Raw genomic sequence first — 13,831 nt, forward strand, 5'->3', positions numbered from 1 at the left:
GGAAATTGATCCCAGAAAAATGAAAAAAAACCCCCAAACCCTGATTAGATTCCAGAAGGATTAGCAGTGATGAGTGTCCAGGCATGGCTTTGACCGTACATCAGGGATGGCTCCTGTCTCTGTCCCAGCTTTGGTGCATGTTGGCTGCAGGGGAAGGAATTGCTCATGGGCTGTCTGCTCTCTGTAAATGGCTCCTTGTAGCTGCAGTTCTCCCTCCAGCACCTCCACCCTTAGCTTGTGTTCTTGTGAGGGATTTTTTACTGCTCTGCTGGCAGCAAATCAAGGCAGTTGCAATCAAGCTCGGGCTGACACACCAGCCCTGGTGAGGCTCTTGCTGGCCCTGTGCATCTCTGCATTCAGTTCCCACCATTTCCCACCAGGTGGAACAGCCCACCTTGGCTTAATGACTTTTGGAAGTTTGAAATTAGGATAAAAGGGCGTGGGAATGCCTTAAAAATGTCCTGGTTGAGAATTGTTATTCTTGTTACCAGTAGAGTTGATTACTGGAGCCATGAGCTAGCTGTAAAGTCTAACTTAAAAATGCTAATTTAAAGTACTTAGGGAATTGTCTGCCACTCTGAGAAATGCTCACGGAGCAGAGAAACACATCTGATTGTGATCAGCAGCATCTTGTGCCTGACTCAGTGCCTCTTCCTTCAGCCTCGCAGCTGTGAATTCTCTTTGGGATTCCCAGGGAGACAAGGAGGCTCCATTCTTTTATGTGGTCCTCCATCATGTGCACGGGGTTGTAGGAGCTGGAATGAAAAGGCCACCTGATAGTAAATCACTCTGGGGTGAGTTACTGCTGTGGGACAGGGTTGGTAGGGCAAGGGAAAGGCTAAGTGACCTAGAAGCATTTGAATAATTATTCTTGCCTCTTTGTACACTTAACACCAGATTGAATTAGAAACTAGAAAATTTACAGCGGGGAGCACCTTTTGCATTAACTGGATTAAACTTTTGCTGTCCCTGATGAAGATGGGTCTAGTAAAAGCACTTGTGCCTAATCTAAACCCCCTACAAAAGCTGAAAGAGCTGCACAGCTTGCAGCTGTCAGCCCACCTTGGTGGATATCCATGTCTGCAGTGTATGGTTTGCTGTCTCTAGGAGGCAACACCAAGCTTGCTTCAGGAAAGGCCTTTGCACCAAGTCCTTGCTAAACTGAGAAGTGAAAGCAGTTGCTTTTTCTGAGAATGACTGACTGTTTTGATGAAGCACGGAGTCCCCTTCCAGAGATGAGCAAGGCACTCCCCTCCTTTCTGTTTCTGACGAGGTCTGGAAGGATTTGGAGGGTGAAAGGCTGCCTTATTTAATTATATATTCAAAGTTAATCTTCTCCACCTTCAGACTGAAGAGGTAGATACGTTTCTTCTTCCCACATATCAAACAGCAGCTGGAGATCTTCTTGTCTTGCTTCTGTTACAGTACCCTGGACTTTTTTATGAGAGTATTTATTCCATTATGTGCTAGAAAATTGTAGATTCATAGAAAAATTTGGGTTGGAAAGGACCTAAAGGATCATCTAGTTCTAAACCCCCTGCCATGGGCAGGAACACCAATATTTAACCCTTTGTGATATTATAATATTTTCCTTCTTTTGACTCTATTTCTTCCAACTAAATCAGAGGAAAACCCAAATACTTTGAACTTTGTGTTAGTGCCTCCCTGAAAGGGATCCTAAAAGGAGTACGAAAGGCTCACAAGAATCCTAAAGCCCTTTACCTTGACTTTCCACAGGGCTAACATTCATTAGTGTGAAAAATTGGAAGCTAATGGCCTTAAATACTTTCCTTTTGAAATGTAATTATTTGGGCCGCCCAACATTTTGTCTTGTAACCTGAATCCTGATCGTATCAGCAGTTTCCTCCAACAACAACAACATGAACTCTAAATGCTGAACTTCAAAGGCACAGCTTTATTTTGGACCATGCTGTGTTTCACAAATATGTGATGGAATATTGATGACAAATTAATTGAGCTTATGCCTTCTACAAGTGAAGGAGAATGGCCTCTGCTTCTTCAGCCCTGTAGGGTCACAGGTTTGTTTGTTGTTTCTATCCATTACTAAAACTCATAGAAGTACACAAATATAAACAAACCCCATGACAGATACATCCTTTATGAACAGGATTATCTGTAATAATTTTAGCTGGCTAACTTGTAGGTATTTAGTCTGGGCTGTCGTTTCAGCTGCAGGCCTGTGTACACTTGAAGTGAAGCACCGTGCAGGGTACTCATCTCTCTCCTCGTTCTGCCCTGAGCCCAGGGAGCTCTCGTGGGTTCAGAATTTTGCTCTCAGACAGCAGCAGTGAGGCAAGACCCATCACACCCAGCAGCATCCAGAGTCACAGGGATCACTGCCGGCAGAAGATGGTGGTGTCTGAGAAAAGCTGCCCAGCAAGCAGCTCTGGGCTGTTGGGAGAAGGCCCTGCAGGATCTGCCTTTAAACACCTTCGTATGTAACCACAGTTGCATCAATAAATCTCTTGTGCTGAGATTGGTTTTCATGGGCTTCACTGAGAAACTCCGTTTCCAGGAAGATAATACGCTTCATTTATAGCTGTGTTACTGAATTTTGGTAATCCCTAAAAGTAAAACCCTTAAATGAATCACTTAATAAGGCCCACGGGAGAGAAAAAAATTTATGGTAGACAGATGTGATCTGGATTTACAAGTAATTCAGCTTTTATGGTCTGTATTTCTCAAACTATTATCAGGAATCATGGTCTAACCCAATCCAGATGCACACTAAAAAAATTGGAGAGGAAAATCCCATTAAAAAGAAATGTTCTGGCATGTTTCAAGGGCCCAGGCCATGTTCCAGTGATTCAGTTCAGCTGGTCCCCATTGGTACTGGCTGCATTGGGACTGGACCCCAGCCAGCTTTGGGGCGCAGCATCCCTCCCTCATGTTTTGGAACAGCAGCTGTGTCTGGATGTGGTTCTGGGACTCCCTGTGTCCCTCCAGGGCTGGAGCAGCAGGCAGTGGTGGGCAGGTGGCTGCAGCTGAGCTTGCTGCCCTGTGCAGGAGAGCTGCTGCCGGGCCTGAAACTGTGAAACCGCGCAGGGCTCTCTCGCCGGCCCAGCCTTCCTCTGCCTCGGCTCCTGGGGCTGCTCTTGGCCTCTCCCCACTGGCTTTTTCTCACTTGCTTGCCCACAGCAGTTCTGAATTGCCTTTTTTTTTTCTTTTTCTTTTATTCTTCACCCATGCTTCAGAAAGTAAAAGGCCACAGGGGGTTGTTGGCAGAGGTGCTGGAAGTGCTGCTCTGGGGAGATGCCAGCCTCGTGTCCAGATGTGGGAGTGCAGGGACCTGCAGCAGCAGGAGAGAGTGCCCAGGCACAGAGGAGAGCAGGGCTGCATTGCTGGGTGGGAGCAGAGAAAAGGGGGAAACAAAAGTCCAGGCTTTGGAAGGAGGAGGTGCTGGGAAGAAACTTCTGAGGAGCAGAAGCACAGCTGCTGACAGAGCTCCACGTGTAGGCAATTGGAATTGAGGAGGGCTGGAAACCTGAGCAGGGCTCTGCTCAGTGAATGACTCCTCTCAGTTCTGGTATGTGAATATTGGAAAGGCACTGTGCAAATCCCAGTAGGCACTGGGTAACCTGTGAGGTTAGCAGAGTAGGAATCAGCAGTGAAATATTTGCTATTTGTGCTTTGCTATTTGTTTATGGCTCTGTGTGAGGTAGCTGAGTGTGATTGCTCTGCCCAGCTCCCATCATCAGCTCATCTCCTGTGACCTTGGCCTCACTCCCAGACCATGGCTGATGAGGGACAGAAAGGCACCACCAAAATGCACTAAGGGACTGCCCTTCTGTTTTGAAGAGGCAGTAACCCCTCCTCTGGCGATTTAAAAACCTGAACTGGTCCTGTTCACCTGAACAGATGGTAACTGTTTCAACTGCCACTTGCTCATTGTGCTTCCTATCTCTTTGACCTTTCTTTCAACAGGCTTTGTACCTTCTGTCTTTTTCTCTCTTTCTAATCCAGAACCCTGTTTCAAATGTTATTATTTAGAACATGCTTTGTACATTTTGCTTTGTTTAAGAATACAGAAATCAAAAGTATTAAGGAAGGAAATAACATGAACAGATAAGACAAGGGGAAGTAGCTTCAAGCTGCACCAGCTTGAAGGTTGGAAAGGATGAGGAAAATGTTCTGCACTGAAAGAGTGGTTAAGCATTGAAACAGGTTCCCCAGGGAAATGGTGGAGTCACCATCCCTGGAAGTGTTCAAAAAACCAATAGATGTGACACTTCACAATATGGTTTAGTGGGCATGGTGCCATTTGGCTGAAGGTTCACCTTGATGATATTGGAGGTCTTTCCCTGCCCTAATAATTCTATTCATTTTATTGGGTCTTTTCCTAAACATTGGACTTTGTCATAGCCTCAAAACATGTTTTTCCAGGAAAAATCACAGCCAGAGTAGCAGGCCTTCCCTCACTGACCAGTTTAATCCATTATCTGGGATGCTGGAGGCCGGGCTGCCCCACACAAGCACCACGTGGGCACTTGGTTGGCTCTGCAGAGTCAGCCAAGCTTGACAATGGCTGGCACGGGGCCACAGCAAAATCCCCTGCGCTCTTGGCATCTCCTCCCAGTCCTCTATGTCTCCTGCTTCATCTCCTCCTGCTCTGGGGATTTTATTCGTGCTGGAGAAATACTGGACTTGAGATGATTGTAAGAATGTGCCTGGCTTTGGTACAAAAAGAGGGGATTCAGGCCAGGACACCCAAAGAGCACCCAAAAATGCTGCCTTCAGCAGCATCTCAGGTGCCTCCAGGCTGGTGTAAAGTATTGCCCTGTGAACTGTTTAGAAGAAAAACTCTGGGAAGGTAATCTCAGCTCGTTTGTTGGTTTTATATACAATGTTGGGTAAATAATGTAATCTCTCTGTCTCTGTTTACCCCATATATATGAAATTTTATAGTCCTGAGGAAATGTGGTGAAGGGTGTTTTTCATAAAGTGCTTGAACCATATATTTTAAATGACAGAAAAAGAGAGGAAAGAAGGAAAACCATCTAAGATCTCAATTTATTTTAATGGATTTGTTTCTAAATGCAAGATTTAGGAAAAAAAAAAAAGAATGCAAGCTCCTAGTTCAGACAAACAAACAAATCCACTCTGTGGTATTTTTTCTGGGTGTGTGAGGCTGTCAGAGGGAACAGTGATTGTTTATCTTCATCAAAGGGCTTTTCAGGTTATTGATAATTTTTGTCTTTCTCTTTTGAACTCCCTCCAAATCTGCACAAAACACAACTCAGATTAATTTGAAGGCATTTGTTTGGTTGGTTTTTTATATAACTGTACAATACAGCTTTTCCTTGGGGGATGGACCTGGAGCTGCATATTGGATCCAGTTACTTAGCCTTTGATTTTTTCAGCTGTATTTTGTGAACTTTCTACCTCATTATTAACTGATACAGAGGCAGTTTTATCAGGTTTATCTGCTGAAACCCAACAATCTTAAGGAGTCCTGCTGGATGTGGTCAGTGTATAAATATTTAAATGGTGGCTGAAAAGATGGAGACTCCTTTCTTAGGAGTCACGTGGAAAACATGAGGGGCAATGGGTTCAAGTTACTCTCAGAGCGTTGAATGTGATGGTGTCAATCTTGCTTTACATTTAATGCAGAATTAAGCCCTCCCCTAAAATTTTGTCCAAACAATGTCTTTTCTCACTCTCACTTGATGAAGGAAGCCTTAACCAAGCCCAGTCATGAATCCCTGCAGGAGCTGCTGCTGTGTTTTCCCAGAAAACAAACGTCCTGTGTGGTTGGGGGAGTTTGCAAACGTTTCTGCCCATGGAGATTCTCTCAGCTGGCTGAGGCCCTGGACAGTCTGGTTTAACTGAACCTGTTTAGAGAGAGGGCTGAACTTGCCATGGTCCTTTCTGACCAGATTAATCCTATAATTCTCATATTCAGAATTCCATCTCCTTTGCCAAGGGGCAGTGTTGCCCTCACACTGGCTATTATTTTTCCATGGATTGCTATGCAGCACTGCCCCATTTATGTTGCCAAGCACCCAGTGACAAAAACGACTTTGTTTGCTGATGTATCTGATCTTTTTGTGCAGATGCTGCATCAGTTCTTGGCCTCACAGATCCCAGGCTCTGCTACGTGCTGGATGGATTCCTCTTCATTTATGCAGTGATCATGACAGCCCTTTTTGTGAAGGCAAAGGTCAGTCCAACCCAACACAGATGCATTTGGATTTGGTGGTGTAAGGTAGTTGAGCTGGGCTGGAAAGTGGGAGTGGAGGGGAACCGTCTCTTAGAATGAGACCTTTCTGTTCTTTTGCTTTCTTTCTCTCTCTCATTTTTTCCCCCCTCTGTTTATGGTGTCCACTTGAGCAACCTAAAGCAGTTCTTTCCAAATAATGGAGGGGGGAATGAGTATATGAAAGTGTTTTGATGTTATACTTATGGATACATCAGAGATTCTGGATTTTGTAGATGGGAAGTGACTGGTCAAGAGAAATGTGGATTTTTTTTCTCCTGATTTATCATTGGAAAGAGAGGAGGGGATACACAGAAAATACAGGGAAAATTGTAAGCTTGTGAAGGATGTATTAAAATGTCTCAATTCAGACATCTTTGATACTATGAGTGTGATGATACAACAACCCAAACATCCACAGGAGAGGACTTGTGTATTTACTACAAACATGATTCTCTGCCTAAATATAAACTGAGCTAGAAGGTTACTTTTAATAAAGAATTGAATGGGATAATAACTCAAAAAGAGTAAATCAATACAGAATATAGTTTGACAGGGTTCCTGTTTAAACACTACAACACAAAGCAGCTGCTCTCATTGATCCAAAACTGCCCTCTTTACCTGAAATTTTGGCTTAGCAATTGATTTCTTGTAAGAATTGTGAGCAGCTGAGCCAAAGAGCAGCTACAGAAGGGATAATCCTTTACCTCTTTGTTAACTGCCACTCACATCAACTTATTGGGGTGGCACCCTGCAAGCCACGTGCTGCTCCTGAGGGATGCAGGGATTCCCTGCAGGAAGCCAAATAACTCTGCAAGCAGCTGGAGAACCAAAGTCCCAGGGAGGCACAGGATTATGACAGGAAGAGAATGGAGAGACAAAATCAGAGGAGGGCAGGTGTGTAGGGAACAAACTCAAATGTTTGTGAGCTGGTGTTATGTGAAATAAAGTGACTTGGCTGCTGAGGACAGGCTGCTGTGTGGATAGAAGTGCTGCTGCAGCAGGGGTTGCCATTGCCTGTAGCCACACAGTTTGTGGGTTGCTGTGGTCGGTCCGACGGGGGCTCCCGCGACGAGAAAGGAGATCTGAATCTTGACTCCATGTTTCAGAAGGCTGATTTATTATATTATGATATGTATACTATATTAAAATGATATACTAAAACTATACTAAAAGAATAGAGAGAAAAGGATCCATCAGAAGGCTGGAAAGAACAGGAATGGAATGAATAACAAAGGCTCCTGACTCCGAGCCAGCTGACTGTGATTGGCCATTAATTAGAAATAACCAACATGCCCCAAGCACAGCTGCACCTGTTGCATTCCACAGCAGCACACAGTTATTGTTTGCATTTCTTTCCTGAGGCTCCTCAGGAGAAAAATCCTAGCAAAGGTTTTTTCATAAAATATCATGGCTACAGGTTGCCCTGTTTCTGATAAGAGTAACTGGCAGGAGAGAGGGAATGGGAGGACTGAGGGGAGCCACTGTGTCTCTGCTCATGGAATGGTCTCTCTTCCAGCTCAGCCAAGCCTCTGAACCACAGCTGCGAGCAGGCCAGGATGATGTGTACAACGTGAGTAACTGCTGGTCTTTGTTTTCTGATCCACCACCCAGACAGACCTTTTGGGGCACAGAGACAGTGAACTGGCTGCTGCTCAGGAAAGCTTTGGATGAGCCACCTAATGAGTGGGCTGTAGGTGTGAGCAGCATGGCAGCTGTAAGGAGGAAAGGTAAAACCTCGCAGGGACAGTTTCTGGTGTCACCACTCTGGCCAAATGCTGGAGAGCTCTTTGGGCTGTTGGTTCCTGATTTGGCCCACTGAGTTCCAGGTTGGCAGGAGCCCAGGCTGTTTGTTGTGTTGCCCCATGGAACAAACAGGCCTGTGAGAGCTCTGGGGGTGTGTGCAGCCACTGCCCCTGTTGCTGCTGCTGCTTGATGTGGGCTGGGCAAAGGGCAAATGCCAAGGAATGCTGTGGAGCTGACTGCACCTGCAGCTCTTCCACTCCCAAGTGTGTGGAGCCTCAGCAACCACAGCCCTGTGCCTCCATTCCCAAGCTTTCCAGTTGCCCCACAGCAAGCCTCTTGTACCAGATGATACCAGAGGAGTGCCTTGTCCTGTGCCCTGACCATGGGCAGCATCTTTAGGTAGTGAAAGAGGACAAAGACAAGATCCTGCCTGAGCCTCCTCACTGAATTGCCCACTCATGGCAGCATTAAACTCTAGCTATTTTTGCTATGTCTAGCTGTCTTTTAATTTTTTTTCTCACGCTTTTGACCATAGCCACATCCTGTGAAGAGTTCTGTTTAACTCTGTAATGTCTGAAAACTAATGCAATTTCTTTTCAGTTTAAGTGTAGCCCATCACTTTTCAAGTACTGTCACTCTGTCAGCTGTGTTAGTTTGACCTGAAATCTCTCCTTTGCCCTTGTCCAAGGTAACATTTTCCAGCTAAGAATTGTATTTGGCATAAAATTTCTGTAGCTCCTTGATGCAAATTTAGATGAGCAGCTCTGCAAGAAAAATTAAGCTCATGGATCTTTGCTGTCCAGTGGGAGAGAAAGCATGAAAGTGAGAGTCCCTCCCCCTCATGCTCTCTAGTTTTCAACTCATTTCCACTTAGGAAAGGTTCTTGATGCAACAGCTTGCAGTTTTGTGTCATTTCCATGGCTTAAATGTAGACACAGCTGTTGACAGTTGCATTAGGGAGAATAAAGAATTTTTAGTTCAGTGATAGTCCTTGGGAGCTGAGCTGGCATCCCCTTCTTTTCTGAGTTAAGATCTATTATTATCTCATTATCACGGTGTCCACCCGGTGCTTTTGCTCTCCCGTTCCAGAAACTCTCCCGCGCGCACAGAGACGATTACGATGTGCTGGGAGGAAAGCGAGGAGCAGACCCCGAGCTGGGCGGGAGACACCAGGTAACCTCCACGCACAAGTGCACCTCTGTCCTTTGATCTGCTGCCTCCCACGCCGTGTCACGGCGCTGCTCACACGGGCAGCCACCCCAGCGCCTTCCTGGGGAGGGAACGACGCGATTTGTGTCGTAACCCGGGCAGCGCGGGGGGCAGGAGCGAAGCTCCCCCTCCCCTTTGATCTCTGTCCCCTCGCTGGGCTGGGAAGTGACAGCCGGGCCCGGGGCGGATGCGGAGGAGGCCCGGCAGCCGTGGGTGTTTCACAGAGCTCGCTGTGTCTGATGCCATCAAACAAGCGCCCACAAAGCAGAGCAGCAGCCAAAACAACTCTTTCTGCTGCACAGCCCATCCCTTTCAAAGGAAAAGGGAGGGAAAACCTCCTGCATCAGCAGGTGACGGCTGTAGGGGGGAGCAGAAAAAACCTAAGTTTTACCAATTGCCAAAGTGAAATTAGTTTTCCCCAGAAAAAGCTGTCTGAACAGAGCCTTAGGGGTGGAGGCAGGATGGACTGGAATGGGCAGGGAAAGTCCACAGAGCCACAGCTGTGCCATGGAGCAAATGCATAAGTCATACAAAGGTGCTGGGGGATGCTGGCAGTGCAATGTATGGGCAACTTTTTTCTTCTGTTTTACAGCAGAGGAGAAAGAACCCTCAGGACACTGTCTACACTGTGAGTAGAGCACTCTGGAGGGAGCAGAGAGGGAGGGATGGTTTGGAACAGGAGATTCTGTTCCATACAAGACTTTCCCCCCTGTGACCCAGTTTCAGCTCTGGTTCAAAACTCAACAGCTGCTTTTCAAGACTTCTCTTTCCTTCCACCCAACTCTTCCCAGCATACCCTCTGTTTTTGCTAGAAAATTTCTGCTCACTTCTGAGTGACAGGAGCAAAACACTGGGGAGATGTGGAAAAGAACTTGGATCAAGATACCTGCAAATGCCTAATGCTGGTGACTAACCAGCCTTGATCCCATTGCTGCTGCAGTATTTCCTGTGCATGGACTCCAGCCCCTGTGCCTGCTCTCTGGCAAAGGCCAAACACCAGTGCATCCAAGAGGGGCTGCTTGGGAACCTCTTGATAGAGTTGATTTGACTCTGGCTAAATGTAGTGGTCGGTGCTCCAAAGCACAGATACAGGAACATTAATTCTCATGTCTTAACTTGGTCTTTGGTGCTTGAGGAATGAGCTTGTTTCCAAGACCTTTACTGCTATTGAATGATACACTCAGTTCAGCTGGTTTTAAATGTGGCTAGCCAGGGGCTGCCTTGGTTTTTCTGTTGTCACACTGACTCTTTCCCCCTCTCTGCCTGCAGTCACTGCAGAAGGACAAGATGGGTGAGGCATACAGTGAGATTGGAATGAAGGGAGAGGTGAGTCTTACTTTCCTGCCTGGTGAAAACATGGCAACAGAAAATATTTCAGCTTTTGGCCAGAAAACCCCTGACAGCTGCCCTGGCTGGGGGGGCTGAGGGCGTGAGATGGGTGAGAACAGCTGAAGGAAGGTCTGGTGCCAAGTGCTGCAATGGTCCAGCAGCACTGGAAGATTTTGGGGCATGTTTCTCCAGAGCAGTTCGGAGCTGCAGGTTTATGGTTTCCCCTCCACGGGCTGCTGAGACTGGCTGGTGTTCCAGGATCAGGAGAGCAAGTGCCAGCCTCTCCTTGTGCCTGACCTCAGACAAGGAACAGGGGAAACGTCCTCCTTCAAGTGTTTAAGCAGGCACACATCAGTCACATCCCCAGCTACAGCAGAGGGAGAGATTTTAGCTCCGTGCACAAACTGCTGGGGGACGAGGGCTTGTGTCAGAAACAAACCATCTGGGGACACTTGTTTATGGCAAAATGACAAATTGCTCTGACCTACACAGGTTCTATTTTATGTCAAAGTGTCATTATATATATATATATATAACCTTCTAGTTCCTTCTGACACACAAAAAGGGGCATTTCAAAACAAAGTTTTGTGTTGAGAAATGCTGAAGCAACACCAACATTTAATCTCTTCCCCTTTTTTATTCTAATGCTCCTCTGCCAGAGTCAAGCTGTGTCTATGAGCTATGGGGCTATAAAGTTTCACTGTGTTTTTTGAATGTTTCTGTTTGTGGAGGGACAAGAACACCAAAGCTCTTGTCCCACCCCAAATATATGATCATTTAATAGCTTGCTGCAACTTTAACTGTAACAAGCACTACTCCTTGACACATTTGTGATACAATCTAACACTAAATAACCAGTGTCTACAGAAATGCTGCCAAATCTCTATACATACAGTGAATCAAAGAAATAGCAACATTCTAACAGTATGACAGGAAAATATGTCAGCAAATTGTTTTTATTTCCTATCCCCTCTATTTTCTCCTGAGCAGCCCTTGCAGCCTGTCTGGGCCGGTCCAGACTTACCGGGTGCTTTCCTGTGCAGAGCAGAGTCCAGGCCATGCACAGCTGGTGCATCCTGTGCACCCTCAGCACAGCCTGGGGGAACTCAGGGGCTTCTTTCTTTTTGCATAATCGGGAAAGCACCCATTAACCAGTCTGTGCTTGTTTTATTTTCCCAAAGCAGCAGAGGCGGCGAGGCAAAGGCAATGAAGGTCTCTACCAGGTAGGCACCACCTCCCACAGCCGCTCCCCTCACCTGCGGTGGGATATCCTACGGCACTGTCACTGTCGGGGAGGCACAGAGAGTGAGAGGAAGTTTCCCAAGCAGACACCAGGTGTCACACTAACTCCTCGCTCTTGGAAGCCCCAGCTACCCCTGCTCTGGGATCCACAACACAGGGCACAGCTGCCTCACCCGAGCAGGCTGCCAGGGAAAGGAGTGGGCATCACTGGAAGGGGATGCTTCCTGATGCACCTGATTTCCCTTCCAAATCGAAGAGGAGAAGGCCAGAGAACAAAGTTCATGATTTGATGTCTGTTCATTTCATTATCGATGCTCGTTCTAGCATCAGTTAGCTCTTAATAACACACAAAGAAAATGTACTCCAAAGATCTCCAGAACCAGTCAGGATTATTTGCTGTAGTCATATTTTCATAACCATTATTCAGGATGTTACTTGCCTTCAGGTAAGTAACAGCTATTTGCACCACACAAAGACTATAAAGTCATTCAGGGGTAAAAATCTCTGTAGGGGGAAAAAAAATCAGACTTACACTCCTGACTGAGCCCCTGCCACCCTGCTGCTGCCAGTCAGCCAGGAAGAAGTAAGCACTCACGCTCATCCCTCACCTGTTTTTCTTTCTGGTTTTCTCTTTTTCAGGGGCTCAGTGCAGCAACCAAGGACACTTATGATGCTCTCCAAATGCAGCCTTTGCCCCCCCGCTAAGTGGGAGCCTCAGAGGGGATGGGCAGGAGTGAGAGATGCCCACCTGCTCTGGGGGGGAGAGGGGAAAGCCTTTTCCATCCAACACAAGCACTGTGTGTTTTGTGCGTGCAAGAACCGCCTAGGGCTGGTGCACGGAATCTGGACCTGGCCTTTTCCTTCTCTCCTCCTGAATTATGTAACTGCTTCTGCTATTAGAATGTACATATCTGTAAAGTTGTTTCAATTATAGTGGGTATTAGGCTGATTTTTTTTTTTTTTTTTGGTCAGGTTTGTGTTGTGGGTACCAGACAATGCCTTCTAACAAACACAGCTATTTCCATAGGTCCTCCTTGTCTTCCATAGTATTAAGACATGGAATTATGGCTGCATTGCATTTAAACAATTTGCAAAGATTTACTGTATTACTTCCTGTAGTATTTATCTTAAGACTATTTCACCCTTTTTGCTTTAAATTTGCCTTTAAAAAACTGCTTCAGTGGAGGGCAACTTTTTTCTTTAATTATAAAGAGTGACATGATGTTACAGTAGTGAAGCAGAGAGGCTGAATGCCAACTTTCCAGTAGGAAGAAAATGAGCACCAATACCAAAAAATAGATCAAGCAATGGCACTGCCACTCATCCATAAATATGAGCCAGGTAAGCTGAGTGAGAGACTTCTCTGAAGGCAGAAAAACAGAGAAAACAAGGAGATGGGTTCCCCTATGATCACTTCCAGACAACAAACTGTACAAAACCCAACATAAATGCAGTTTCCAACCCAGTCTCTCATGAGGCTGCCTCTAAAAGGTGCAGGTATCATTCCAAGGAGGCACCAGTTCAATAATGCCATGTGTTTTTGATGAATTAATAAAATAGTGCCACAGTCCCGTGTGTGTGTAGGGAGCAGCAGTGGGAATGGCACGAGCTCCTTACCTGAGGCATTCAGCCCGTCTGAACCAGCCTGCACCCAGCAGCACCATCTCCCAGGGAAGCTGAGGAGGACAGGATTCCAGCAGGAGCTCCTACACACGTCCCAGCAGCTGGGAGGGGCTGTTGGGAAAATGCCCCAAAGCCAGGAATCAAAGGGACACGCTTCCTGCTGCTGCAGCCTCAGTTTTGCCCGTGCCTCAAGGCTGCACAGGGAAGCCTGGAGGAATTCAGCAAGGACAAATCCAGCCCAGCAACGTCAGGGGTGTTTCACCTCGAGTCAGGAGCTGACCAAGCCATCTCAGCAGGCCTCACAGAAGAAGCAGAGCTAAAGCAAGGCTGTGGGAACAAGAGGCCAAATGAGGTCATGTCTTCTTTCCAGGGACTGGGTGGGTCAGCAGCAGAAAACATTGCTGAAATGGGTGCTGTGCAAGTTCCGAGGCAGTTTTACTTCTTTAAGCAGTAAAACTGTACCTG

The 13,831-nt window shown here is 46.5% G+C and overlaps 1 protein-coding gene across 1 annotated transcript in view; it reads left to right on the forward strand.

The window, feature by feature from the left end:
- CD247 (CD247 molecule) overlaps positions 1-13,723 on the forward strand; it is a 47,533-nt gene extending 33,810 nt beyond the window's left edge. The window contains exons 2-8 of the mRNA XM_041420875.1: positions 6,075-6,181; positions 7,737-7,790; positions 9,053-9,136; positions 9,765-9,800; positions 10,442-10,498; positions 11,686-11,724; positions 12,383-13,723. Of these exons, the coding sequence (XP_041276809.1) occupies positions 6,075-6,181; positions 7,737-7,790; positions 9,053-9,136; positions 9,765-9,800; positions 10,442-10,498; positions 11,686-11,724; positions 12,383-12,448 (443 nt within the window). The 3' untranslated portion in view covers positions 12,449-13,723. The remainder of the gene's footprint in view (positions 1-6,074; positions 6,182-7,736; positions 7,791-9,052; positions 9,137-9,764; positions 9,801-10,441; positions 10,499-11,685; positions 11,725-12,382) is intronic.
- The last annotated feature ends 108 nt before the right edge of the window (positions 13,724-13,831 follow it).

This window comes from Onychostruthus taczanowskii, unplaced genomic scaffold (genome assembly GCF_017590055.1).
Source record: "Onychostruthus taczanowskii isolate IOZ18803 unplaced genomic scaffold, ASM1759005v1 scaffold67, whole genome shotgun sequence".
NCBI classification, from domain to species: domain Eukaryota; kingdom Metazoa; phylum Chordata; class Aves; order Passeriformes; family Passeridae; genus Onychostruthus; species Onychostruthus taczanowskii.